At 48.7% G+C, this 26996-nt stretch overlaps 1 protein-coding gene across 1 annotated transcript in view; it reads right to left on the bottom strand.

The window, feature by feature from the left end:
* Positions 1-26996, bottom strand: part of SPG11 (SPG11 vesicle trafficking associated, spatacsin) — a 623940-nt gene that overhangs the window by 168311 nt on the left and 428633 nt on the right. The window contains exons 32-33 of the mRNA XM_085644681.1: positions 19432-19577; positions 6968-7166 (exon numbers count right to left, since the gene is read on the bottom strand). Coding sequence (XP_085500807.1) covers positions 6968-7166; positions 19432-19577 — 345 coding nt within the window. The remainder of the gene's footprint in view (positions 1-6967; positions 7167-19431; positions 19578-26996) is intronic.

The raw sequence follows: 26996 nt of genomic DNA, 5'->3' as shown, positions 1-26996 counted from the left end.
AACAATTGATAGTAGAGATAAAACATACATGCGTAGCAAAAGTGGGCGTAACTGGGTGTAACTAAAGGACGTCATCAGGTATGATGTCATAATAGGGTGGTTCCATGAAAGAATTTCGCAATGTCAGCAGAAATACTTGATAGAAATGCGCGCGTAGCAGCATGACGTATGATTGACGTGCAACTAGGGGGTGAAGGGGATTTGACATTTAGCTCTACATGTGGCGACAGATGTCTGGAGGGTCGAGTCAACCTAATCCCAAATCATATCTAACATCCTATGTTTAAAGAACTATGGTATCACAAAAGAGAGGTCTCTTAGAGTAGAATCTTATTCTATACTGACTATACTGACTGTTAGTGCGTGTACAAGCGTCTAAGTGTCTACACTAGATGCGAGGGCAGAAGTCTTCCATAATAATAGGGCTATGAATTACTTGCATAAAGACAGAGAAGCCGGGCGTCTGCTCGGTAGCTGGAAGAATGTTTACTTAAACTACTAGACAGGAATGCATTGGGCAGGGAGCGGAGCAGATAATTTCGAAGGTGAAATACAGTTTTTGGCAGGCAACAGGCTGATGTCAGGCACCGTGAGCCGCGCAGGGAATGAGACAAAGTTCATGGTCACAGATGTAGGCTCAGACTGGAGCTTTCAGAGGCAGAAGGCAAGAAAAGCTGAAAGACAGAATCAGGGCCTACTTGCCTGGACTGTAAAATGGCATAAGTGCACCATATAAAGCCGGTGGCCTTTCATACTTAGGAATGGAATATCCGACCTATTCATGGCGGATCTGAAAGAGGACATGTTGACGGTGGACGCACATGTGTTTGCGTCTTCATAACTGGAACTGGAGGGAACATACATGTACTTGTGATTCATACATGAAACCGTTGGGGTCCAAGATAGGGGACATAACTGATCATAAAAATCCATATTTCCACAAAGAAAGCAGTTCAATGCTGTCCTTTGGGAGAAAAAAATGTTATTGACTTAACAGTAAGTACTTAGGTTTGGGAGTTGGTTTTCTGGGGTTAGAACCAGGGTTCCCCTAAAGTCAAGGATGCACTTTCAAAGCACCCTCAGCGGCACTAGGGTGGCCGGGTGCAGAGTGCTGAGGCCCAATGTTATCCAATGGGGGATAGGGGGCATCTTCCGGTTGGTGGCTGCTCACTAGCAGGCCACAAGGTTGTGGGAGCAAAGCTTCTGGACTTAGGCTCAGGGCAAAGGGAATCCGATTTAGCACACAAGGTGCACCCACAGCGGCACAGGGGCGGCCGGGTGCAGGGTGCTATTTTGCGTCGGGTGCCCTGTTTCCAATGGGGATTTCCCGGTTGCAATAAACACTGCAGGCTATGGGACGAAGATCTTCTGGAGGTGACCACCGGTTGGAGAGGTAAGTTGGGATGCCTTGGGATGCCGGGACACCGTCGGTTGGGCCACCCAACGTAGGGTGCTAGGGTGCTGGGGTGTCTTTTGGCGTCGGATTCTTCTTACCAGTTCCAGTCGAGGTAGGGAGGGATCCTCCAGAAAGGGGTTGAAGGCATTGGTTAGAGACTTGAGGTAGGTCAGGGATCACCAGATCCCAGGTCAGGATCGTCGGGGAGACCTCCTCATGGTGTTGGGCCACTTGAACACTGGCCGAGGGCATCAGGTGCAGAGTGGTGCAGACTCGCCGATTTGGCCGGAGCCAGAGTCAGTGGGTGAGCAAATCCGGTGCTCACAGGAGACAAAGTCTGGGAAGGCAGGGTAGGTCCTCTGGGTTCTTGGGGGCTGTTGGCTGCAGGAAACACTGGGATTCTGCTGTAATAGGTCGAGGTCGGGACAGGCCGGAAGGGCTGGGGCCAAGTCAGTTGGTGTCATCCTATTCTTCTTTGGCACGGCTCTTCGGTCCTTCTTCTTCTTGTTTCCTATTGTCTGAGGAGGCAAGGTTCAGAGTTGCCTCTAAATACTAAATTTAGGTTACCAATGGGTCCCTTCCTTGGGGTGGGTACACCCCCTTTTATGCCACCCTCCAGTGGGAGGGGGGCATAAGCCTCACTCTGGTTGGCTGGGTTCCCCCATTTTGAAGATGGCGGGGACTGAGAGTTGTGCTTCAGCTCGCCTCCCCCACCCAAGGGGTGGGGGTGGCAAAGGTGGGCACACTTCTCCTCCTAACTTGGTTTTCACTCAGATTCCCCCGGCCAAAGTGGGGGCCAGCACTGGTGGGGGCCAGTTGCTGGGAGCAGCAAATAGCTGGGGTAGCTCACAAAGGCGGCAAGCCTTTGAAGTTTCCCCTTCGTGGACCCTGCCCATCCTAGGGAGGAGGCTTGGCACCTCGTCCCAGAATGTGCTTTGTTTCAGGACCCCCAGAGCGCCAGATTCTCGACCCAGGGTTCCAGAAACATGTCTGGTGGTGGTACCTGGCGAGCAGCCACTCAGCCAGGACACTAGAGTTAGGTTATTTTTCAGGGGGCATCTCTAAGTTGCCCTCTGAGTGCATTTTTAATTAAATCCCACACTGGCATCAGTGTGGGTTTAATGTGCTGAGAACTTTGATACCAAATTGCCTATTTTCCATAAAGCCATTATGGTGCTGTGGAGTTCGTAATGACAAACTCCCAGCACCATATACTCTTCATGGCATTACTGCACTTACAATGTCTAAGAATTGACTTAGACACTGTAGGGGTTCTGGGCTCATGCACTTGTACCCTCACCACTGGTATAGTGCACCCGCTAGAGGGGTGGCTTACCTATGCCAGGGCAGTGGTTTGTAGGAATGGCACACAAGGATGTTTACCATGTTAACTCTTCATTTTGTTCTGCACCAAAACACGCAGCCGGCAATGGCAGTGATTGTGTGTAAAGGTACAGGGCCTCTAAGGGTGGCACAATAAGTGCTGCATCCCTTAGAGGCCATCCCTGGTCACAGTGCCCTTGGTACCTTTTACAAGGGACTTACATGTGGCCAGAGAGTTGCCAATTGGGGTTTGCAACAGTACAGTTTGGGGAAAGAACATGGGCCCTGGGTACCTGGTTGGCAGGACCCCAGGGAACACTCAGTCAAAGTTCATCAACATTAGGCAAAAAGTGTAGGGCAACCATGCAAAAAGGGGCACTTTACTGCAGGCTTAGACAAAGGGTAACAAGTGTCAAGCATTTAAACATCACAAAAAATTGAAGAAGAAATTTCCAAGACAAACAAGACATTCTACACCAATTTATAAAAATAGGCTGCATTTTTCTGTATTTTGAGACACCGCAACAAAAAAGATCCACTGGAGGATTCCAGAGATACACCAATTACAAGGTATAGTAATATGCATTTTTCACTTAGCCGTGGACAGGCATTGGCAAATTCTATGAAACACAAGAAAAACTTGGGTAAGTATTTATGCAGATATTTTGGGTTACTTCAGGCGACCAACTCCGGCAGAGAGCCAGTCTGAATCTTTTGCTCGGCTGGGCTTTGGAGACTTCTTCTCCATAAGCAGGACACAGCAGGCACAGTCCCTTCTCCCTTGCTAGCCACCAGGTGCAGTGCAGCCTCTTTTTGTTGGTCCCCCAGTGCAGTAGGGCAATCCTTCTTCAGTCCTAGGCTCTGGTTCATTGAGATACCAGTTCTGGGCATCCCAGGTGCCCTATTTGTCAAAGAAAATGCCCTCAAGGTAAAATGCAGTAGTTAGGCAATGGGCTACCAGATTCCCTCCCTTCTGATGCCCACTTACTGAGAAGTGCAGCATCTGGCTATCACAGGATGCAACATTCTACCCACTTTCAACATAGCAGAACCTTTCTATTGGCATTCAGGGCTCCCTAGCCCAAACTAGAGGTATGGATACCAAGGGGCCTACACGCCCCTGGAAAACAGTCTTGGCACCAAGTTTCCCCTTTCCTTCCTGAGTGCCAGTCTGTCTACCTCAACAATAGGGCAGCCCCTCTCACAAGTGTTTTCCCTTTGCTCTTCAAGGGGGGCTTCACCTTTGAAACTCACCTTTTGGGCCACCACCCATGTGACTTCCTGTCAGGAAGAGGTAACATGTCTCTCCCGCGCAGGCTGCGATAGTTTTCCTTCCTGGGAGACGTCCGCGTGTATCCCCAGGAGGGCAGAAAGCTGGCTCAAGGAGAAACCCCGTATGCAGCCGTGGACAGGCACAGGTGATTTAGGGCAACAAAGCAGCAACAAGCTACATTAATTTTGACTTGGGTATCAAATCAGGCCTAATGTAAACACTTGGTTGATACCTCAAAGTATTAATTTTAGTAGTCCTAGTCAGACGTTAGCAGGGCTGCTGTGGCACCTCGTCACTCTGCACTTGCCATTGGGGCTACTAGGCTTTTCGACAGTAAAAACACAATTGTGGGTTTTTACTGCTGTAACATGTAGGAACCCATATTTATTTATAAAGTTTTATATAGCGCGAACTTGACCCAAGAGTGTATCAGAGCGCTTTACATTTAGGATTGTTACGTTTAAAATTACATCAGTTACAAGAGCATAGTAAGGTAGAGTACACATAAACAATATTGCAAGAATTCGTAGGAGGGAGGGGAGGAAGGAGTAATAGCGTGGAGACGAGGAGGAACTGTTTCCAATGTCTGGCTGGGTAGGTGACGGTCAAGGGGGAAACCAGGGCCAATCTCCTCATTAGCTGTCTAGCAGCTCCACCGAGCATCAGCCATGTTGCTCAGGTCTCAGCGTTCAGGAAAACCATTTTGAGTTTATTTGATTTGAGAAGTTTAAAGCGCTGGCTAGACCCGGAGGTATCAGAGTGCTTAACCAGAGCATCATTGCATTACAAGGTACATCTAAAAAGGATTATATAGCGCTGGCTAGACCTGGAGGTATCAGAGCGCTATACCAGAGGAACATTGCTTTACAAGTTGCATCAGTTAGAATAGCGTAGTAAGGTACAGTAAACAAACAACGAGGTTGAGAGAATTTGTAGGAAAGGAGGGGAGGAAGGAGCCATGGCAGGGAGACGAGGAAGAACTGTGACTAATGTCTGGCTGGGTAGGTGATGGTCGAGGGGTAAACCAGGGCCCATCTCCTCATTAGCTGTCTTGCAACTCCACCGGGCATCAGCCATGTTGCGCAGGTCTCAGCGTTCTGGAAAAAACGTTTTGAATAGATACAAAGGCTACAGTAACAGAGTCAGGTAGTGGAAGAGCATGTCCCCACTATAGGATAGAGGTAAAAGAAAGGAGGTGGGGGAGGGAGTAAAAACAAACCAGAGAAGGAGCTAGGGCTGCCTTTTAGGCCGATGGGGGATGTGTTCCAGGTCTGGACGGAGTCCGGTGGTAGGGGAAACTGTGGCAGCCATATTGGGGTCAGGCAAGGGATTCAGACTCTACTTCTGATATGTATTATCCCTGTGCCAAGGTTTGCTGGATTCCGTATGGGGTCAAGTTCATAGTCATGAAGGGGAAGGAGTAGCCCCTCCAGACAATCTGGAGAGCCCAGCGGCCTGAAGTTATTGACAGTTATGCAGGTGATGGCGTATCTTGCCATCCACTGGTTGCCCATAATTGCCAGAGCGCAAACTAAAGGGTTTTGGAGGCTATGGCTGCTGCCAGAGTGGGGGATCGGAAGCGTCAGGATGGACTGGGCCGACCTCTGGCTGCCTGACTCACGAGTGCTGTGGGTGCAGCTCCCTCGGCTGCGTAGAGACTGGGAAGCTTGCGGGCATGGTGACTGGGCAGGTAGAGGCCACAAAAGCAGAGAAAGGCAGACTGAGGTTGACGGAGGCTATGAAAAGACCCAAGGACCTGGCTGTAGCCCTGCTGTCCTTAAAGCACTCCAGCGCAGAGTCCACCTTGTCTACAAATAGATGCAAGTCATCAAAGGGCATATCCATAAACGAAGCCTGGTAATACCTTGAAAAGCCAATTGTCCTCAGCCTGCGTGGAGAACATGCCCAGGCCCCCAGCCCCTGGCTGAGAGCTGAACCATGGTGCTCAGACCAATCAACGCTGCATTGCAGCTTTGTGAATAGTTAAGGGAACCTGGGTGATGCATGACACCATTACATTTGTGGACCTGGCCTGGGGTTGCTCCAGCTCCCGGAAACCCAGAGAGGACCAGAGCTGGCCCAGGTGTGGGCGCAGGCTCAACCGTCGAATCAGGCGTCGAATGACTATGTTCCCTCGTCGGATGACTTTGACGGATGGGGTGAAGTTGAAGACCTCTTCGACTTCTTAATCTTTTTCTTTTTGTGGGACTTACCTGAACACCCAGACGACTTCGACTGCAATGAAGATCGATGGCTGCGCGACCGATCCCAGGACCTTCCTTTCGACCGGGATCGAGACAGTAGCGGCATTGCACATATAGTGGCAAGGAGCTTGAGGGACTACTCCCTCAATGTCTTGGAGTGCATGACGTGGCAGTTGACACAGGTCTTTGCATCATGCTTGCGCTCAAGACACCAGAGGCAGACAAGATGCGAGTCAGTGACCGACATCTGTCGGTGACAGGTGCTGCAGGGCTTGAACCCACCCCTGCCACACCAGGAGAAAGATCTATAAAAAAAAAAAAAAAACATCGACAAATGTCGAAAAAGCTCACCCAAAAAATGACTTGGGGTAGCTCTCTCCAGATCTGCGCTGACTGGTACGGAAAGAAAAGAACGAACATCAGCGTGCTGGGGAGGCGCCTATATAGCCACAGTGCACGTCACTTTTGGTGTAGATGGCGCTGCCTGCGCTCGGCGGAGGTGAACGACGCCACCTACCGGTGTGCAGGGGTACTGCTCCCAAAAAATGTACTGATTCAGTCTGATGCCCGGGGATGATTCTAAGGTAAGGAATCTGGGGCTAGAAGTCTCAATTAGATAGCCTTATTAATACCTCTCCACAGCCCCTCCTTGTTGTAAGTACTTTGTTAAGGCTGCTATTTCCTATTCTTACAACCATCAGTACACTGCAGAGCCATTCCTGTGCATCTACCAAAAAGAACACCTTGAAGCCAGATCTCAAGTACACTCACCTTTGCTGTCACAGGAAACCTGCAGCTGTCGTAGAACCTCATCAGCAACAAGCACCGCTACCATTTGTGGCTGCAGACCCTGGGTACTGATGAAGGCCTGGGCTTTCTCACAAGTATTTGGCTGCTGAGAGGACAGGATGGCCCGCAGAAGCTGGTGAGAGTCCTGGGCTGAAATTTCACTGTATGTGCAGCCTAGCTCCTGCATTCAGGAAGGGAGAAAAGAAACTCATACGTCACACAAACTGGTGCACGGAGGACAAACAGTGTCTTTTTCATGGGCACAGGTATGGAAGGGTATGGTGCTTCCATACAACTAAAAAGTCTCCCCTATACACAGCTTTCCAACCTCCCCTCCCCGAATCTAACCCCAAATACCACCATCACTGTTCTATGACTCTCTAACTAGACTAATATCTAAGCTTTGAAATGTAATGGAAATCTATACATGATTATTTAAGCAAAGAGGGGACATCATACCTAAGGTATAGAAGCCAGAAATTGCAATTCTAATTGGTATAGAAAGTTCACACAGCATTATATCAAAGAAAAACCCTTAAGTAATAATATTCAGGTCTAACAAATACCAATAGACAGCATATGTAATGCATCTATCTAAATATTTTTGAAAAGATGTCAACAAATAATTAATAATAGAATGTATATTAAAACATTTTCCTCCTTCACATCTGCCTATGGAGTTGTTCATGAATAACTATTCAGTCAAAGCTGCCTGTAGTAGTTGTCAACTCCTTGTAAATAATTTTTGACTATTCTATTCTCTATAGTTAACAGTAAACCAAACATAGTAGCAAATTACTATCCAGTCATATTCTTGCCAGACTAGGTCTGGCAACAACTATACTATAAAAGCATTTACACAAGCAAACACCTTGGCCATTTGTAGGCTATCGCTTTAGAGTCTCCAGGTAAGCAGGAGCACAACCAAAATGTGCCACACCATTATCAAGAAAGATGAAAAGTTGAGCCAGGTACAATGAGATCTGAACCTTTCACCTTAGAGTTACCCACAGTTCTCCACAGAAGGTTCATCAGCCCATTAAGCTATGTCAGCTGCCACATTTGTTACACAAGTGCACCAGTTGGCAAGCTAGCCCAGAGACCTATGTGCATCTAAAATACTTCAGCAACAAATACTGGAAAATAAGTCCATCTCCCAGCAAGACAGTTCAGTGGTCCATGCATCTGTTGGACAGATCAAGGTGCAATTTACAAGGCCACAAGATCTAAACATGAAAATATAGCACAGTGAGCCAGCCCCCACACTCCAAAGATCTGTATGCAACTTGCAGGCACAATCCCTGATTCTTGGGATGTGTTGGCCTGCATCTGGACTACGGGGGAGTGACCCTGCCGGTTCCGGCGTTGCAGCGGAGCTCCCTGTGATTCTTGGGGAACTCCCGACACACCAAGCGGGGTGGCCACTAGAAGCCCTTTGGTTCAGCATTGACCCTCACCCTGCCATCTGCTGTATCTCGGCTTCCCAGCTTCTGAGACGTAATCGAGGCGCATGATGAAGGGCTTCACCCTTGGGCCTCATTGGGGCCCAGAAGGACCCTGGGCGGACTGACAGACGCCTGCGATATTGATGAAGGCAGCCGTTAAGAGGGGCAGCTCCGGACCCTCCACACTGCGAGCTTTACCAACACCCAGGGATATCGGACCTACTGTCCGCTTACCTATCCCTTGGCCCCTAGACTTGCTCACCCGCATCGGGACTGTGACTGGGTGACCCTGCCAGCTACTACACCGCATCGGGCCCACGGGGGTCCCGAGGAGGCCCCACACTACTGAGTCCTGTGGTAGCTGAAGACACTAGCCCCAAGTGCCCCCCAGTGGGACTGCATGGGAGCCCTATCCTTCCACCTCTGCATCCACCTCACCCGCAGAGACCTTACCCTGGGACTATCAGCGGTCCCATTGAGCATCCTGTTGTAATGGGCCTTTCAGGAGGATCGACGAGGACCTGCAATACCAATACCAAGACAGGGCTGGGCCCCGGGAGGGCGACGACACTTGACAAACACACAAAGCCCCCTCATACCACATTCCGCACCTTGGCGAAGATGGTTATCTTACCCCGCCTTCAGTATTATTTCACGAACCTCTAAGTCGGCCCGCCACGCTCTTTCTTTAAGAGGCTAGACACCCTCCTATGCACACTCATCTGGGGGGCCAAAAGCCGCTGATTTGCCCTTGCAAAATTTCAGTTGCCGGTGCACCAAGGAGGCCTGGGTGCCCCCTCCTTCGAGGCATACTTCCTAGTAGCAGCTCCAATGGTTATCCCGCTAGACTACTGGGTGCTATCTGGGTGAAGCTTCCACCGAGCGAATATGTGGGTGCTTACGATCCGGGACTTCCTCCTTCCGAAAGCTTTGCCATCTTTCCCTGGCACCTGCAAGTAGCGGTGGCATGGACATGTATGGTCTGGATACACCGCCTCTCTTGTGGGGCCAAACTGTATGTTCCAATACTTCTCCTGGTCGGTCTCCCCCGCACCCTGGGTTTTTATACTACCGGTGACCTGAGGGTCTGGACTGAACACTTTGCACTTACACTGGGCGATATCTTTTCTGAAGGCCAACTTCTCCTATTTGATCAACTGGCAGAGGAGCATGGCCTCCCGCCGGGACAGTTCCTCTTACACAAACAGCTAAGTCATACTTGTCACACTCTTTGGGAAATCTAGGAGAGGGAACCTGCCATACAGCCTGTTCTACAGACCATCCTTGCCATGGGTGACAGCCGCCACATTACCACCTATGCTTCTACAAAGCCATCCGTGAGCTGGCAGTCACCCTCCTCGCTCACTGCGCCACAAATGGGAAGATGACTTTGGAAGGGTGGTGCATGACAAAGAAAGGGATCGGGTGCTAGAGTTCCCCAGACTGGTTTCCCGCAATTCCCGTTTTAAGAATATTCAGTTTTTTCTACTCCATTTGGGCATATTTAACCTCATCTCAATGAAACCATTACTTCCCAGATGCAAAGGTCGAATGGCCATGCTGCCGAGCCCCTGATGTGGACCTCAAGCACATGGTGTGGTCCTGTCCTGCCCTACAGAGGGATTGATACTCGCTCCAGAACACCATGCGCGAGGTCACAGAGCAACCAGATATTCACATATGAGAAGCATGTTCCCTAGGCATATTTAAGTGTAAGAAACAACAAGAGTACACACTCGCTTCGTGGCCCTGGCACTCCCCTTTGCCAAACTCACACTTCACTGGCACTGCCCTACAGCCCCTCCGGTGGGCGCGTGGCATGGAGCGTTACACACATGGGGCACAGCGGAAGATGACGGCCTTCGCCATGAGGAGGTACGCTAACTGTGCAAACAGCCTATCTACGCCCAATGGGCCACCCTACTAACGAACTTCCAGCACAGGTAGGACACAATGATCTCCTCCATGATCACACCACGCGATTCCCATATGCGCCACCACAACCACTGTCGCAACCATTCGCAGCCCCCACTCACCAACCTCCACGTGATAAACACAGCCTCATACGCCTGTCTGCCCGGCCTCGTCACTATTCCTGCCGCTATCCACACTCTGTTACCATCATCAAGCCTGCCTGCCTCTCGCCCCAGTTTTGAAGTGCGTCCCCAGTTTGCACCAATGTGACGACATACACCAGTTTAAGCTCACTGTATAACAAGGACATGTCTCACCTCTGTACCCTCATGTGTCTTACGCTGATATTGTTCCATACTTATTCAGGCAAGACCAGATTGTATTTCCTGTACAGCACTACTATCACACGCCGAAAGTTGTCACATTCTAATGTTGCTTATATTGAAAAACCCAATAAAGATATTTTCACAAAGAAAAGAAGCAGAGACAGGACTCTAAGTGGGAAATATCAGTCTGAGTGCACAAGATCATTCAGTGGTATGAGATGGCAGTGGCAAGTGAAGGGCGGCTAAGAGCCCGCCGAACCGTGGCGCTAGGAAGCAGCACGAGGCAGGAGATGAGATGCACTAATGACATTGGTGAAGCCTGGGTGGCTGTCGGCAGTGCCACAGAAGGCAGTGTCATGCACATAAGTCCAGTCAAAAAAAGCCAATTTTGGTGATTAATCTCCTCACCTGTATGGATTACAGCTGTACATATCACTAGTGCCTCTTGCCTCGTCAACAGCCCACTTGATCAAACTGTTGTGCTCATGCTGTAGGTTTCCTCACCAAGCAACCACTCAGTTAAATGAGTTTGTGTGTCTTTGCATGCACTTGCCATCTGCTATTCTGACTGCAATGTTAAAGCTCCTCAATGAACCCCCCAGGCTGGAGGAAGATCACTTCCACAATGCAACACTACTTCAATTTCGCTTGGCAAGGGTCTTGTCCTGAGTCCCTACAACACTTACAGTCTGAAAAGTACACCATAAAGTCTAAACATAACAAAATACCCGACGAATGTACTAGAACTCAGAAGAAAAGGTGGCCAGCAAAATTAATGGAAGATTAATGCATAAATTTGAAACCCATTTAAATATATCCTCCCAATATTAATAAATGCAGAAGTGAACAAATCCCCTATTATATGAGAGTGTTAACTACAATTAAACATGGCAAGTTTCACTTGGGCTCTTGTTTTGGCCTTCTGCTCTTCAACATATATGTTGAATCACTCGCCAAGAGTGTAAGAGCCGTTGGCTTCGAGATTATATTGTATGCAGACGACACACAGCTTGTAATTTCCTTTGAGAAAGATTTAGCCAAAACTAAACAAAGCTTTTTAGACGGGATAACAGCAATTGCCACATGGATGACAGAAAACTGTCTCCAGCCGTATGCGGAAAAAACAGATTATGCTGTTTGGCAAGGCCCAACAACTATGGACTGCTGACTGGTGGCCAGCAGAACTTGTTATTGCTCCCACACCCAAGCGAGTGGTCAAGAATTTGGGAGTCCGCCTTGACCAACCACTTACAATGAAAGAGCAGGTGATGTCAATTCAGGTTCCTGTTTCCATATCATGTGCTTATTGAGAAAAGCCTTTTCCTTGCTTCCACTTTCAGCAAGGAAAACAGTGGTCCAGGCCCTTGTAATTAGCTGCTTAGATTATTGTAATGTTTTGTTGGCTTCGGTAAATGAGACGTTGCTATCAAATTTGCAGGTGGTACAGAACACCGCAGCTTGCCTCACTGGCAATTTTCCATCTGGGGCTGCCTCTGCTCCCCTTCTACAGAATTTGCATTGGCTCCAGGTTCGGAAGAGAATAATTTTTAAGATGTGTTGTCTTACACCTAAAGCCCTAATCGGTAACGGCCCTGGTTACTTAGCTACCAAACTTAAGACACTACAGCCCGCTGAGACTTTTGAGATTGAGTGATAAAGAATTGTTAATCATTCCTCGTGTCAAAAAAGCCCGTTCTGGCAGCAGGTCCTTTTCTTATCTGGCTCCTTATTACTGGAACAAATTGCCACACCATATTCGGATCTGTTTGAATCATTCTCGTTTTAGGAAAGTACTTAAGACAATCTTGTTCTGATCTAGCTGCTCTTGTGGCCTTGACTTTTGGTTGTGCCGAGATACCCCTTGGGGTGATTTGAGCGCGATATAAATTAAATTAACATAACATTCAAATGGATTAGGAGAAAAATAGTATAAACTGAAGAAATTCAAAAATCCAACAAGTCTTTTCACTTGAAATGCTCTTGCTGCTAAGTCTTTACTGTGAAGGAGCTTCATGTATCAGAGGGTTCCATAAAAAGAACAAGTTACTTACCTTCGGTAACGATGTATCTGTAAGAAACATTAGTTAGTTAGATTCCTCACCTTAGAATATCCCCAGGCGTCAGACTGGATCCGGAAGATTTTTCGTCAGCAATACCCCTTGCGCATCGCTAGGCGTCGTCTGCGGCTCCGCGTCCGTCGTCGGCGTCGTGCGCCGGGATGACGTCGTCGGAGTACTTAGACGCCGCCCTCGCGCGCTGACGTCAGTTCTTGTACATAGCTTTCCGCGCCAGGAACGCAGAGCCATGCAAAGACCGACACTGGTGCCAAAAATGAAATCTAGGGGCCTGAAAAGGACAACCTTAACCCTAGATGTCAGTTCGCAGAACGGGGAGGATGGGTGGGTCGGTGAGGAATCTAACTAACTAATGTTTCTTACAGATACATCGTTACCGAAGGTAAGTAACTTGTTCATCTGAAAGAAACACGTTAGTTAGATTCCTCACCTTAGAATAGATACCCAAGCAATACCATCCCCGGTGGTGGGTCTGCGAACCAAGATCACACCAGAAAGTCCTGGAGGACAGAACGGCCAAAGAAGCCATCCCTCCGGACTTGGCTGTCAAGGCAATAATGCCTGGCAAACGTGTGTAACGAAGCCCACGTCGCCGCCTGACAGATGTCCTGCAAAGGGACTCCCCGTCCCAAGGCAGTAGTAGCCGCTGTGGCCCGAGTAGAATGGGCGCGCAGCCCAACAGGAGGGTCCTTTTTTGCCAAAGAATAGCAAATTTTGATACACAAAACGACCCACCGAGAGATGGTCACAGCTTTCCCCTTCTTAGCGCCCACGTACCCAACAAAAAGCTGGTCGTCCACCCGGAACTGTTTTGTGCGGTCCAGATAAAAGGAGAGCGCACGTTTTGGGTCCAGACGGTGGAGCCTCTCTTCCTCTTTGGAAGGATGCGGAGGCGGAAAGAAGGTGGGCAAGGTGACAGACTGCCCAAGATGAAATGGAGTCACCACTTTCGGAAGAAAGGAGGGACGAGGCCGAAGGACAACCTTGTCCGGATGAACAGATAGAAAAGGAGGCTTTGAAGATAAAGCCTGGAGCTCACTCACCCGTCTAGCCGAGGTGATGGCTACCAGAAAAGCAGTCTTAAGAGTCAGAAGACGAAGAGGACAATTGTGAAGAGGCTCGAAGGGAGCGCACATCAGGAAGGTCAAGACCAGATTCAAGTCCCACTGAGGCATTACAAAAGGGACAGGAGGGAACGTGTGAGTAATGCCTTTCAGAAAGCGTGTAACCACAGGGGACTTGAAAAGAGAAGGCTGATCAGGAAGCCGCAAGAAGGCGGAGATGGCAGCAAGATAACCTTTCAGGGTGCCCAGGGCAGAGCCCTGCCGGGCCAGAGAAAGAAGAAAAAGAAGAACCTCAGAAAGAGGGGCGGAAAGGGGATCCACAGCCTTTGCTGTGCACCATGCCACAAATTTGTTCCACCGGCAGGCGTATACCGTCTTTGTGGAGGGACGCCTGGCTGCCAGAATGATATCACAGACTTCAGGAGGCAAGTCGAATGGCATCAACTGCCGCCGCTCAATCTCCACGCATGGAGGTGGAGGCTGGACAGGTTCGGGTGGAGGACCGTCCCCTGCTGCTGCGACAGAAGATCCTCCCGAAGGGGCAGACGTATCGGGGGATCGGTCAACATACTGAGTAGCTCGGGATACCAGTACCTTCGTGCCCAATCCGGAGCCACCAAGATGACTTGGGCCCGGTCGTGCCTGATCTTCTTCAGCACTCTGGGCAGAAGTGGTATAGGCGGAAAGGCGTACAACAGACCGCAACTCCACTCGTGACGAAAAGCGTCGCCGAGCGAGTGCCGCCTTGGAAATTCCAACGCGCAGAACTGCTGACATTGCGCGTTCTCTGCGGTGGCGAATAGATCTAACCAAGGCTCTCCCCACTGCTGAAAGAGACCTTGCGCCACTTCGGAGTTCAGACGCCATTCGTGATCCATCATGCACCGGCGGCTGAGTTCGTCCGCTCTGGCGTTCAGAGAGCCCGCCAGATGTTGAACCACTAGGGTCACGCCCTGGTGTTCCAGCCACGTCCAGAGGCGCAGAGCCTCCTGACAAAGGGTCCACGACCCCACCCCGCCCTGTTTGTTGCAATACCACATGGCGGTGGTGTTGTCCGTGAACACCTGCACGACACTGCCCCTGACAGAGGGAAGGAAGGCTTTCAGTGCAAGTCGGATCGCTCTCAACTCCAACAGGTTGATGTGGAGACGAGACTCCGCCGGAGACCAGAGGCCTCTGATCTCCGCCTCTCCCATATGGCCACCCCAGCCCAGGAGGGACGCATCCGTCACTACGACATGCTCCGGTTGGGGAAGGGAGAGGCTCCTGCCCATGACCCAATCGCGGTCCGTGAGCCACCACTGCAACTGTTGTGCAGTGCCCTCCGAGATCAAGACATGGTCGGACAGGTTGCCGTGATGCTGGGCCCACTGAAACTTCAGGTCCCACTGCAGAGCCCGCATGCGCCGCCTGGCGTGATGCACTAGTAGGATGCAGGAGGCCATCAGCCCCAGAAGCCGCAACACTAGCCTGACCGAAACCCAGGATAGAGGCCGAAAGATGGGAATCAGGGCCTGTATATCCCGGACCCGCTGTTCCGGTGGATAGACCCGGAACTGCGCCGAATCGAGAACTGCTCCGATGAAGAGGAGCTGTTGAGAGGGACTCAGGTGTGACTTCGGCACGTTGATGGAAAATCCCAGCAAATGCAGGAGATCCGCCGTAGTCTGGAGGTGGGAGACGACTGCCTGGGGCGAGCCCGCCTTCAACAACCAGTCGTCGAGATAGGGGAAGACTGGAACCCCTGATCTGCGCAGATGAGCTGCGACCACCGCCATCACTTTCGTGAACACCCGAGGGGCACTGGTGAGGCCGAAGGGGAGCACGGTAAACTGAAAATGCTCGTGGCCCACCGTGAACCACAGGTAACGCCGGTGGGCCGGCAGGACGGGGATATGGAAATATGCGTCCTGCAAGTCCAACGCTACCATCCAGTCTCCGGGGTCTAGGGCAGCTAGAACCTGAGCCAAGGTTAACATCTTGAACCTTTCCTTTCGGAGGAAGGCATTGACGTTCCGGAGGTCCAAGATGGGGCGTAGGCCCCCTTTGCCCTTCTTGGGAACCAGAAAGTAGTGGGAATAGCAACCACGACCTACTTCTGGACTCGGAACGCGCTCGACGGCCCCCTTGGCCAAGAGGGCCGAAACTTCCTCGCGGAGAAGATTCAAATGATCCCCCAAGATACGGTGGAGCTGCGGTGGCATGGCTGGAGGGGTCGTCTCGAAGGGGAGGGAGTAGCCCCTTCGGACGATTTGCAGCACCCACCTGTCCGATGTAATGGACCGCCAGTGGAGCAGGTGATGGCGAACTCTGCCGCCCACTGGCGTGGAATGGGCCTGAAAGCTCGGACTAGGAAGGCTTTGAGGCGGATGCTGCCGGGGTGGAAGTGGGCTGACCACGTCGGCCTCCATTTCCGCCACGGCGGAAGCCACGTCCACGACCGCGCGCAGGTTGGTTCTGCGGCTGGTGGCTTTGCGGACGTGAGGAGGCGCCCCTTCCTTGGCCACGAAAGGGGCGAAAAGCGGAGGTGTGCGCCCGCGGAGCCGAGAGGCCCAAGGACTTGGCCGTAGCCCGGGAGTCCTTAAAGCGGTTCAGCGCACTGTCCGCCTTCTCACCAAACAGGCGAGTGCCATCAAAGGGCATGTCCATGAGGGTGTTCTGGACATCCCCGGAAAATGACGTAGACCGCATCCAGGCGTGGCGACGGAGCGCCACCGTGGTGGAAATCGCTCGACCCAGCGAGTCCGTGGTGTCAAGCCCACATCGTATGGCGTGCCGCGCTGCATCCCTCCCATCGGCCAAAGCCTGGGTAAGACGTGTCCGGACCTCCTCCGGACACAGGGGCAGCACGTCCTCCACCGTATCCCACAGAGAATGGGAATAACGGTCCAAGAGACAGGCGGTGTTTAAAGACCGCAGGCCCAAACTAAGGGACGAGAACAGTTTCTTGCCAAACTGCTCGAGTCTCTTGGAATCCCGGTCCGGCGGAGCGGTCGGGAAGGAGGATTGGGAGGTAGAGGCCTGGATAACCAGACTCTCGGGGGTGGGGTGTTGGGACAGGAAACTGGGGTCGCCCGGAGCAGGGCGGTGGCGCCTGGCAACGTTCCTATCCACAGGGGGAACTGTGGAGGGCTTGGACCAGGTGCCCTGCAGAACGTCAGTGAGGGCCTCATTGAACGGCAGCAGAGGCTCAGTGGAGCTTGCTGCGGTTTGAAGCACCTCAGTGAGGATGTTAGTCCTCACAGCCACGGCAGGCAGCTCGAGCCCAAGGGCTGCGGCCACCTTGCGCAGCACCACAGAAAATGCTGCACCCTCCTCCGAAGCCACAGTCGGAGGAGAAGTGAATCCAGTGTCTGGCGATGTATCAAGACCACTGGCCTCCCCCAGTTCATCTGCCCAGTCCTGTGAAAGCTGCGACTGAACAGCCAGAGGGTCCTCAAACCCCTCCCAGTCGCCCCCGTCGTCCGATTCCTGATAAACAGGAGGAATGATCGGAGCCGGACTGTAGAGATGAAGGGTCTCAAGCGGCGCCGGACGCGGCGTCGGTCGACGCCGTTGCGGCGCCGGGTCCGGAATAGGGCTAAACTGGGGTTGGACGCCGTCCGGAGTCGGCACCAACGGCGGCGGCGTCAGCGGCACCGGAGGTGTAGGCGTCTGCGCCGGCGGCGCCGGTGACGGCGTCGGTGGTTCATGCGCCGGCGCCGGCGGAGGAGTGGTTAGGTCAACCGGCGTCGACGGGGGCCCAGGCATGGGCCCCGCGGGGACCTGCGGCGTCGAGACCGGAGTCGTCGACGGCGCCGGGGCCGAAGCCGCCGGCAGGCAAGGTCGCCCAGTCGAGCCCGCGGGGCCCGAAGGCGCGCCAGCGGGCGTCGACGGCGGGGCCAGGCTCCTCATGGCCGAGAGGAAGGCACTGACCTCCGCCGGCGTCGCGTTAGTCCCAGGGACCGGAGGGTATGGGGACGGGCGCGGCGCCTGCGGCTCCGCCGGAGCCGCGGGGGTGGAACCACTTGGACCCTCGGCCGAGTCGCGCGACGGGCGAGGGGAGTCCGAAGTGCGATGTCGCCGCTTGGACTTCTTAGAGCGTTTGGACTTACCCGACGACTTGGAGCCCGACGATCGATGGTGGCGTCGGCTAGGGCTCCGCGAGCGATCCTTGGACCTCCTCCTGGACCGGGATCGCGCACGACGCGGAGCCGAGTGGCGAAGCTCGAGAAGCTTGCGGGACCGCTCCCGCCGAGCCTTCGAAGTCAGGGCCTGGCAATCGGAACACGACTCCGCGTCGTGGTCGGGGCCTAAACAGTAGAGGCACCGGCGGTGGTGGTCGGTCACCGACATCAGTCGATGGCAATCCTCGCAAGCCTTGAACCCAGGCATCCTACCGGCACCAGATGTCGACAGACAAGGATCAAAAGTGATCAAAAAAGATTTAGTCAAAAAAGACTAAAAGGGGTAGCTCTCCCGGATCTGCGCTTACTGGCGCGGAAAAAAGAAGAACTGACGTCAGCGCGCGAGGGCGGCGTCTAAGTACTCTGACGACGTCATCCCGGCGCACGACGCCGACGACGGACGCGGAGCCGCAGACGACGCCTAGCGATGCGCAAGGGGTATTGCTGACGAAAAATCTTCCGGATCCAGTCTGACGCCTGGGGATATTCTAAGGTGAGGAATCTAACTAACGTGTTTCTTTCAGATTCAATTATTTATTCCAAACTGAAGTTTTATTAAGAAATATTTAGGAAACTGGTAATTTCACGTTTCAGTACTAGCTTGGCCCTCCTCATGAGGTACTTCATGGGGTTCAATACAAATGCCAAAAGCTTTGTGGTTCTGGGGTTGTGGAAAAGCATGGCAGATAGCAAAACCGGTTTGCTTTCAGTAGCACTTCATTTAATAAGCACCTTGATAGAATCCAGAGGCAAGAGAGTGAAGATATTCCCCATGTTGGTGATGGACAGATCAGCAAAGCCCATATTGCTGCATATTTAAAATGAAAAATATGTCCGTCAATACAGATCTCAACAATTTATCTAAATTGTCTGCATACAATGAATACTGACAGGCCCAACTTGTGGCTATGTAGAACTAAGGGCCTTATTTAGTGTTTGTTAGAGCAGCAGCAGTGCTGTAAATATGCTGTGCTCCCACCTTGCAAAAGTCATGATTTTCTAGCTCTATTTAGAGTAAGGGCAAGTGTTGTGTTGACTGTGACGGAGACTCCGCTGGCTAAACCAGTGTAACCCTCTGGCCTGATGGCCTGTCTTCAACGATCCGAGAAGCCACAGTGTCCGTCATCTCACCCTAGTGAAGGAGGAGAGAACACCAGGGATCTCCCATCCCCATATCCGCCATGTGATAGAGGCATGGAAATTTCGCATTGCAGGCAGTTTAAGCATGGTACATGTGTGACAAATCTGCAGTGCTGTGAGGAGACTAACACTGGTGCTTGATTTCAACAGCTTCACATCAAGAAGGATACATTTAGGACCAACGCCAATTCCCTGTTTTATGATGTGCAAAATATTTAACACTAAATACTCTACACACACAGTTAAGGGACTTTAGTACTAGTTTGGAAGAACAATCATTGAGACTTGTAAGGAGAAGAGGCCACAGGATACATACCTTTGAAAGTTGATAAAGGCACAGCACCTGCCTGCAGTAATTTTTGCCATGGATGCATTTTTCTGTGAGCGCCTCTAGGTCTTGGACAAGTTGAGCATCTGAATGCTGAACCATGACAAAGGATGATGGGTTTTCCAAACTGGACTCTGGAAAAAAGGGAAAAACAGTGTTAGTGTACAAGGGAATATTATGCTTTTTTCACATTTTAGCTGGCTTTAATGAATGTTTCAGCTTATAAAGGAGGATTTAGCTATCTCTAACAGGACCTTGCTCAATGATCGAGTCAACTGAATACACAATGCCCAATTCTGTGACTACTCAGCACAGCACTATTGATAACAACCATGATGTTTGTAGCAGCCTGGTGCCATAGCATACAACATTAGGTGTATTCAGTTTTTCTTTTTCTGTCGTTGTTCACATTCAATTTCCCAGACGGTGGTGAAAGGGTTCAACTCTTCATTGACATGAAAGGTATCTGTATTTTTGAGTTTGTATTGAGTTTTATAGAGCCCTTACACAACCAAAGGCACCTTGATGCCAAATAGTGAAGTATCAATGTCAGAGCACAGTCAGATGATTCATAGATTGGAGAAGAGCTATGTTTTCAAGGCCCTATTGAATCACAGCTATGTGCTTTCTTGTCTGATGGCTGTTGGGATTTGGTTCCACCGAGTGGCTGTGGCAATGTGCCAATTTAGTAAGCTCTATCTCCTATATTGGGCTTCATAAATTTGAGGTTGAATGATAGACATTGATCTCCTGACCTAATGGAGCGGACTGGCTGGTTTCATTGCAAGACATGAGAAAGGGGTATGGCCAGGTAGGTCCACATAACTTTGGAAACATGAGAACAAGAATTTGTAAGTATTTTGTGTGTGATGGGAGCCAGTGTAAAGTTCTTAAATCAGGAGAGATGAGATCTCGTTTCGACAGACCTAAGATCATTCTCCCAGCCTGAAGATAATAATGTAAGGCACTACAGCGGCGCTCATACTCATTACTTGATGTGAAAAAGTGAACGGATGGAGGATTCTCTTAAGCACTTGGGTATGGGATAAGCAAGCACTGACTAACACTCTAATACAGGAAGTTACATTTGATCCAGAATCATCCTTGACCCCTAAATTCTTCATCTGAGAAACTGGTTACAGATAGGTTCCTAACTCTGGAGGCCAGAAATGGCATTGGAAGAAAGGAATTTTAATAAGTGGGGCCAATATCTCCATTTTAATTCTATTCAGCTGGTTACTGCTCATCCAGTTTTCAAATGGATCTAAGTATGAAAACAGACTGACTGCACTGGCACGTAAGTTAGATATCTTGAGGATTAATTGTGTATGATCGGCATACATAACAAATATAGCTGAATGTTTAAAATGTGCCAGCAGAATGGCATATAGATTAAATAACAGAAGGGTTAAGACAGAAAGCTGTAGTTCTCCTTAACTGCAAGGATGAGCACGCGAAGCAAAGTATGATGATATTACTTTCATTTCAGAGTTTGATATGTCAGGTAATCCTGAAACAAGGTTAACCCTCGACAATGAGGCCATCCAGAGAGGTTATCAATTCCTGGTGACCTAAAGTGCTAAATGCTGCAGATAAATCCAATAAAATTAGATCTGCTGGAGTGTCTGCATCGGAGATCTACCTGTACAGAAGAATGGGGCTTATCCTTTTCATCAGTGGAAGGATAAACAGGATGTTCCAACTGAAAACATATGCAGTGATGGACAGCAAAACAAAACAAAAAGCAATAAAAACAAAACAATGTGGGGAGATCCTATGGCCAAAAAGATCCTCACAGCCACCTTTGACCCAGTTGGGTGCTGCAAGTTGATCTTGACAAATGACCTTCAGGACCGACCACGTTCAAGATATACTTAGACGCCGCCCTTGACCAGGACAGGATGCTTGCTACGACCACCATGCACTACCAACTTTTATACAGCTTTGTTTCTTTAAAATGTTAAAGCAATTCAACATTTAAAAATCGATCAAACACAAAATCCAAAAACTTAAACCTCAATGACCCCTTAAAAACTGCAAATAAAACTACGCTATAAAAAAGGTCTCTTTACTATTACCAAACAAATCATGGCACCCTTCTAGAACTTTTCAAGAGTGCATATTAGACAACTTCTATAACTATTTATTTTTGTTATAAATAGCTCTAACTGAAGCCCTCTGCTATGTATGCAGTGCCATGTGTTTAATTCATAAGAATGATCACTGTGGTTATTTGTTTATACAATATCCACCATATTTGCATTTTTTTAATCTTTTTATTAATTTTAATTAATCATGCAATACAGGTCATAGTGGTTCTTCATTTAGAATAGAACACATTTCACAGCCCAACAAAAAAAAAACGTTTATGACATCGGCACTATGTGATAATGTTTCCAATAAGTTGGTTCTTATCCTTGCCTCCAGCTGCTAGTTCGATAGGTGGGGATACAAAGATCTCTCCTCTGTATGTGTTCCACGTTCTGTCCCACTTTTTGCGGCATCCTCTAGCTTTAAAGACCTCTTTTTCTGCAATCATGAATGTGTCCAAGTCGTTCCCCCATCCCCTCATTGTTGGTAGGTCCTCTGCCCCATCGCATAGCTATGTATCATTTGGCCAGTGTAAACCCCAGTGTGGCCCATAGTTGTTCTATATTAGGGAGATCCGTGGCATCACTTATATTGAGGAGTCCCAATTTGGGTGTTAGCGTGATGTTTTTCCCCAACGCTTTTTGCATTTGACGCGTTATTTTCCCCTAGAATAGTAATATGGTGCAGCAGCTCAAAAATACATGATGGAATGTAGCTTCTTCTGTGGAATTCCTAATAGAGTGAGAGTTTTCCCTGTGCCCCAGTATAGCTAGTGTGGCCCCCGTTAAGTATGTTCTGTGGAGGAGTTTGAGCTTGATAAGGCATATTCTGAGTGGTACAGCTCCATCACAGGGGGACATCAGTGCCACCTGCCACTCGTCGTCTTCGAGCGGTCCAATAGCTTCCTGCCAATAATCACAGAGGCGTGTGAATGGGTCTGGAAGGTTATTGCACAGCTTTTGATATGTCAAAGATATCGCTTTGTTGGTCATATGCTCGGATAAGAGCCTATTTTCTAGTGGGGAATCTTTGGGTTCGCCCCTTTGTGCAGGAACCGTTGCGATAAGTGCGTGTCGGATTTGCATATTTGCATTCTGGATGGTCTAAGATGGACATGTGGATAAGATCAGTGTCAGCAACAGTTCATCGTAGGTTGTACTAATACTTTCAGTAAAGTTTGTTAGTACTGAGGAGAGTTAAGGATAACTATGGATAATATACACTAGTTCATAACATGAAGGTAAGCATAATTAGTTGTAAACCTAGTTAAACAAATTTGCTGAAAAGCCCACCTAACCTACTCCCAGAAATGAAAATAAATCTTGCCACTGCCATATTGTAGCATCCAAATGCTGGTGGCAGTCAAACAAAAACGTTATAACACAAAGACCTATTCTGAATGGTTGAAACGACTAACAAACATATTGCTGTTCTTGAAACAATCTGATTGGTTACCCTTTCGACCAAACAGAATAAGGTCATGCGTTATGAACAATGAGTGTTAGTGCCCGATCAAAACATCGCTTATGTGAACTTTGGGAACTGCTCTTAGCTCACATACCAGAGGTTTGTTTGGATTGCTGTGAAATTACTGTATGCAGTTTGTCTTCTTTTTCAACTTGTTGGCATCTGTAGGAGTAAGTATATTTCATGAGTCAGGTGGCAAGTTTTTGTGATAAGTTGAGCTGCCTGTCCATCATGAGCACTGTTCTGCGCTGCTTCCATCGGCAATTACTTTGGAAAGGAGAGGAAGTGGAGAAACCCATAGGAAAAGATCTTGAAAGGAGAAGAGTAAGTGATGGAAACTATAGAGAAATGTTTCTGGCCAGTTACGACCAGTTTCCGAGGGTCCCATTAGGCTCTGGAAATACGATACAAAATCTCTGTGTTTTGCATTTCCTGTTTGATATCGAATGGAGAAGATGCCATCAAGAGGTTTCCTGTTCAGTACCTACTTATTCTCATCCAGGTCTTCGGTTGTCTGTCTTGTTGTTTAGACGACTTAGTAGGTGCATAGCCACTATCTTGACATTTTGAGCCAGAAAGCGATAATTAAAGCTTACAAAGCTCGCCAAAGAGAACTCTGGACCTCATTCTTCAGCACTTGTTCTGATGAAACATTACTATGGTACTGTCTTACTACCAGGTATTCAGTTTTGTGGTAGGCAGAGAGGATTTTAGAGGAAGGTGGCATAGTCTTTGCTCCACCAGGTTTATATGATTTGGTTGTTGACTATTTTCCTGGAGTGGTAGTTGGCCAATACGAGCACCCTCACTCGCAACAATCAACTGTGGACTGGAAGAAATCTACACTCAACATGTTCTTTTCCTGGGAATATCATGGGAATAATTGTAGTGCCAATGAAGACAATTAGTCTTTGATCTCAATTGCAGATACGCTGGCACAACTGATCCGGTAGACACTCCTGCAGATGCCTCATATTTGAACTTGTATTCAATAAAATGAATATACACATTGATATTATGGATAGCAGGGTCGTAATTTGGAGGAAATCTGTCTGACTGTCAGATAAGAGATTGCCCAAAGCTGACGTTGGTAGCAAACAGAAGAAGACTGTATATTCTAAGAAGAATGTAGTTTTGCAAACCTTGCACATATCACTGGCCGATAGTATTGGATGGCTTGAACTGGAGTGGCAGTGGACTCTTAGTGGTACAAAAACAACCAGATTGTGGAAGAGTGAGTTAAAATAACCAATCATTAACATATGGGTAGATGAATATTCTAAACGGCCTTGATGTCTTGGGTGGGAGGATGTGTGGGGAGCCTCAGAAGTTAACAGAATATTAGATCCCTCGAATCTTCTAACCATGCATGGCAAGAAAGCATGCTATACATGCCAAAGCAAAGAAGACGAGGGAATCCCCAAGCACCAAAATTATTTAAGACCACTGAACAAGATCATAATGACGAAGTTTTACATTCTGCATCCTTTATCCTCCAGCTTACAGAATACTTAATCCTGTTTTATGTGAAGCCATTTAGAGGCCAGGCATAGTCTCTTCATGGAAGAGGAGCCTGAAGAGAGAATAAAGGAGTGGTGTTCTGTTGGCAACTAGAGCCAGAAGACAGTCATGACAGGCAATGGGAACTCTTTACAGTCCTAGAGAACAAAAGGGCATGGATGGTGTTCGCTAACCGCCAAGGCCTCTCATCTGAGTTGAAGGAAGATGTAGATGACTATTTGGCCTCGAGTAGATTTACAACTACGTAGTCTCCTGGCTAAGATTCAGCAGAAATTCAGTCTTTGAAGCGTGCAACGCACTGTGCAAATATTTGAATAAAGAGGTTAGGAGTCATTCAAGAGCAGAATGCTTCTGTACTCCTCTGGATGGCAAAGCGGTGTTTACTCAGAAACAGATACAGAGCAAACCTTGTCAATGATCCAAGAAGGGAACTATCAATCACTTGAAGTTGTTTCAGGACAAGACATTGGAGTTCTTACTAGTAAAATTCTAGATATGGTTAAGGGAAGTCTTCTGTGTGTTCCACCTCCACTAATTTAGGGTTTGGGGTTAGAGGACAAACTGTTTGTGTGAGTTGACTTGGTAGACAACAAGGACACCAGAAGAACAAAGTTGTCAACACAGACCAAGGTCATAAGTAAGTAAGCGATATTTACCGAAATGAACACGCGATCTCAGATACCATGAACTGAAATGGAACGTCGGATCAACTACAAATCTTAACTAGGTTATCAATGATGCCCACGTTAAAGCAGATACACAGCCAAAACCTGACATTCAAAAATGCATCTTACCAAGCACAGTGATCATATTGGGGAAGATCAGAACCCACTGACTTTCTTAGAGGACCTGAGCTGAATGAAATGACAATGCACCAAGAGCCACAGATTTACAATATGGCTAGTCAGGTCGGCAGGGGTGGCTCTTTCTGACTCTCTCCAACCTATCTCTGCTCCCTGGTGTTGTCTACATTTATACTCTACAGTGAACCTTCATCGTTGTGCAGTTAACTGATCCTAGTTCTATCCTGACCTTACTTTCTCACCAGAATTGCTTTTACTAAGGCGATATGATCTGCCTTCATCCTTCGGTAGTACGTTAGAGTGTACAGTCAACTCCTCCTGTAATTCATCATGAAACAACCTATCTTACTAGTGTTTGAAGCACCTGTCAAATGCAACCCTCTCTACACTTGTGGTCAGTTCATTCTGGCTATGCGGTGGCCGATCTGTACTTACTGATATTAGCCATATTCCACAATTGTACACAACGTCCCATTACGGGCAGTAAGTAAAATGCAAAGGAACAAAAGAGAGAAATGCAGTGGTTGCTGCAATTCAAATCCAGTGTATATTGTGACAACATAAATATAAACAAATAATAATGAAGATAGTTAGTAAATGGGGAGTGTCACACTTGGGACTGTCTTTGTAGATTTTAGGATCCACTGCACAGTACAGCGGACCAGTGAACACTGATTGCACAAAAATAAAAATATGAGTATCACATACCGTTTTCCCGTAAATTATCAACTAGCTCAGCACTGACCACCCACGTAATTTTAATGATCATACAAGGGGCAACTTTCAATTTTCAATGTCATTGTCACCCTCATTGACAATCAACTTCCTGGATGAAGCAGTTATTCACTTCACGTGCTATTTTGTCTTGATAAAGACCCTGATAATTTGCCAAATGCTTTGACAGGTCGGATGTATTGCACGTACAACTTATGAAAAGACTTCATGGTTATCTATTTTGCTCAAATTACTGATGGTATTTTATTTTTTATTTTGTTTGTGTGATAGAGGTTGTCCTAAAGAACAAGTTATTTACTTTTGGTAATGCCTTATCTGGTAGAGACTCTATCTAGCCGCAGATTGCTTACCTTAGAATATTTCTCAAGTGTCAGACTGGATCTGGAAAATCTTAAGCAGTATCTCTGCGTGCGTGTATATGGCACTGATCAGGTCTGCAATGGCGTCATCCACACTGGATGTGATGTGCAGAGTCCCTATATAAGCGCCACGCCAACATGCTGACAACTTCTTTTTCGTGACATTTCCACGCCAGAAGTATGGAGACACGTTAGAAAGCCGAGGGACTAATGTGCAGACACTAAGGACCTATAGGGACCTTCTAGATAGAAGAAACCATTCACAGAAGTGGGAAGGATGGGAGGGTTGGTAAGGAATATGCGGCTAGATAGAATCTCTACCAGATAAGGTGTTACTGAAGGTAAGTAACTTGTTGATCTGACCGAGACTTCTAGCTGCAGATTCCTTACCTTAGAATAGATATCCAAGCATATCTCCCCGGTGGAGGGTCTATAAACAGGTTTAGACTAGGAAGTGCTGGAGGACTGAACGGGCATAGGGCCTGTCTCGCTGAATCGGACTGTTAAGTCAGTAGTGCATCGTAAACGTGTGCAAAGAAGCCCAAGTAGCAGCCTGACAGATGTCCAGGACGGGGAC

The sequence above is a fragment of the Triturus cristatus genome, chromosome 3_1, assembly GCF_964204655.1.
Source record: "Triturus cristatus chromosome 3_1, aTriCri1.1, whole genome shotgun sequence".
Taxonomy (NCBI): domain Eukaryota; kingdom Metazoa; phylum Chordata; class Amphibia; order Caudata; family Salamandridae; genus Triturus; species Triturus cristatus.
The sequence above is the reverse complement of the archived record's forward strand: the minus strand, read 5'-3'. Positions and strand labels throughout refer to the sequence as shown.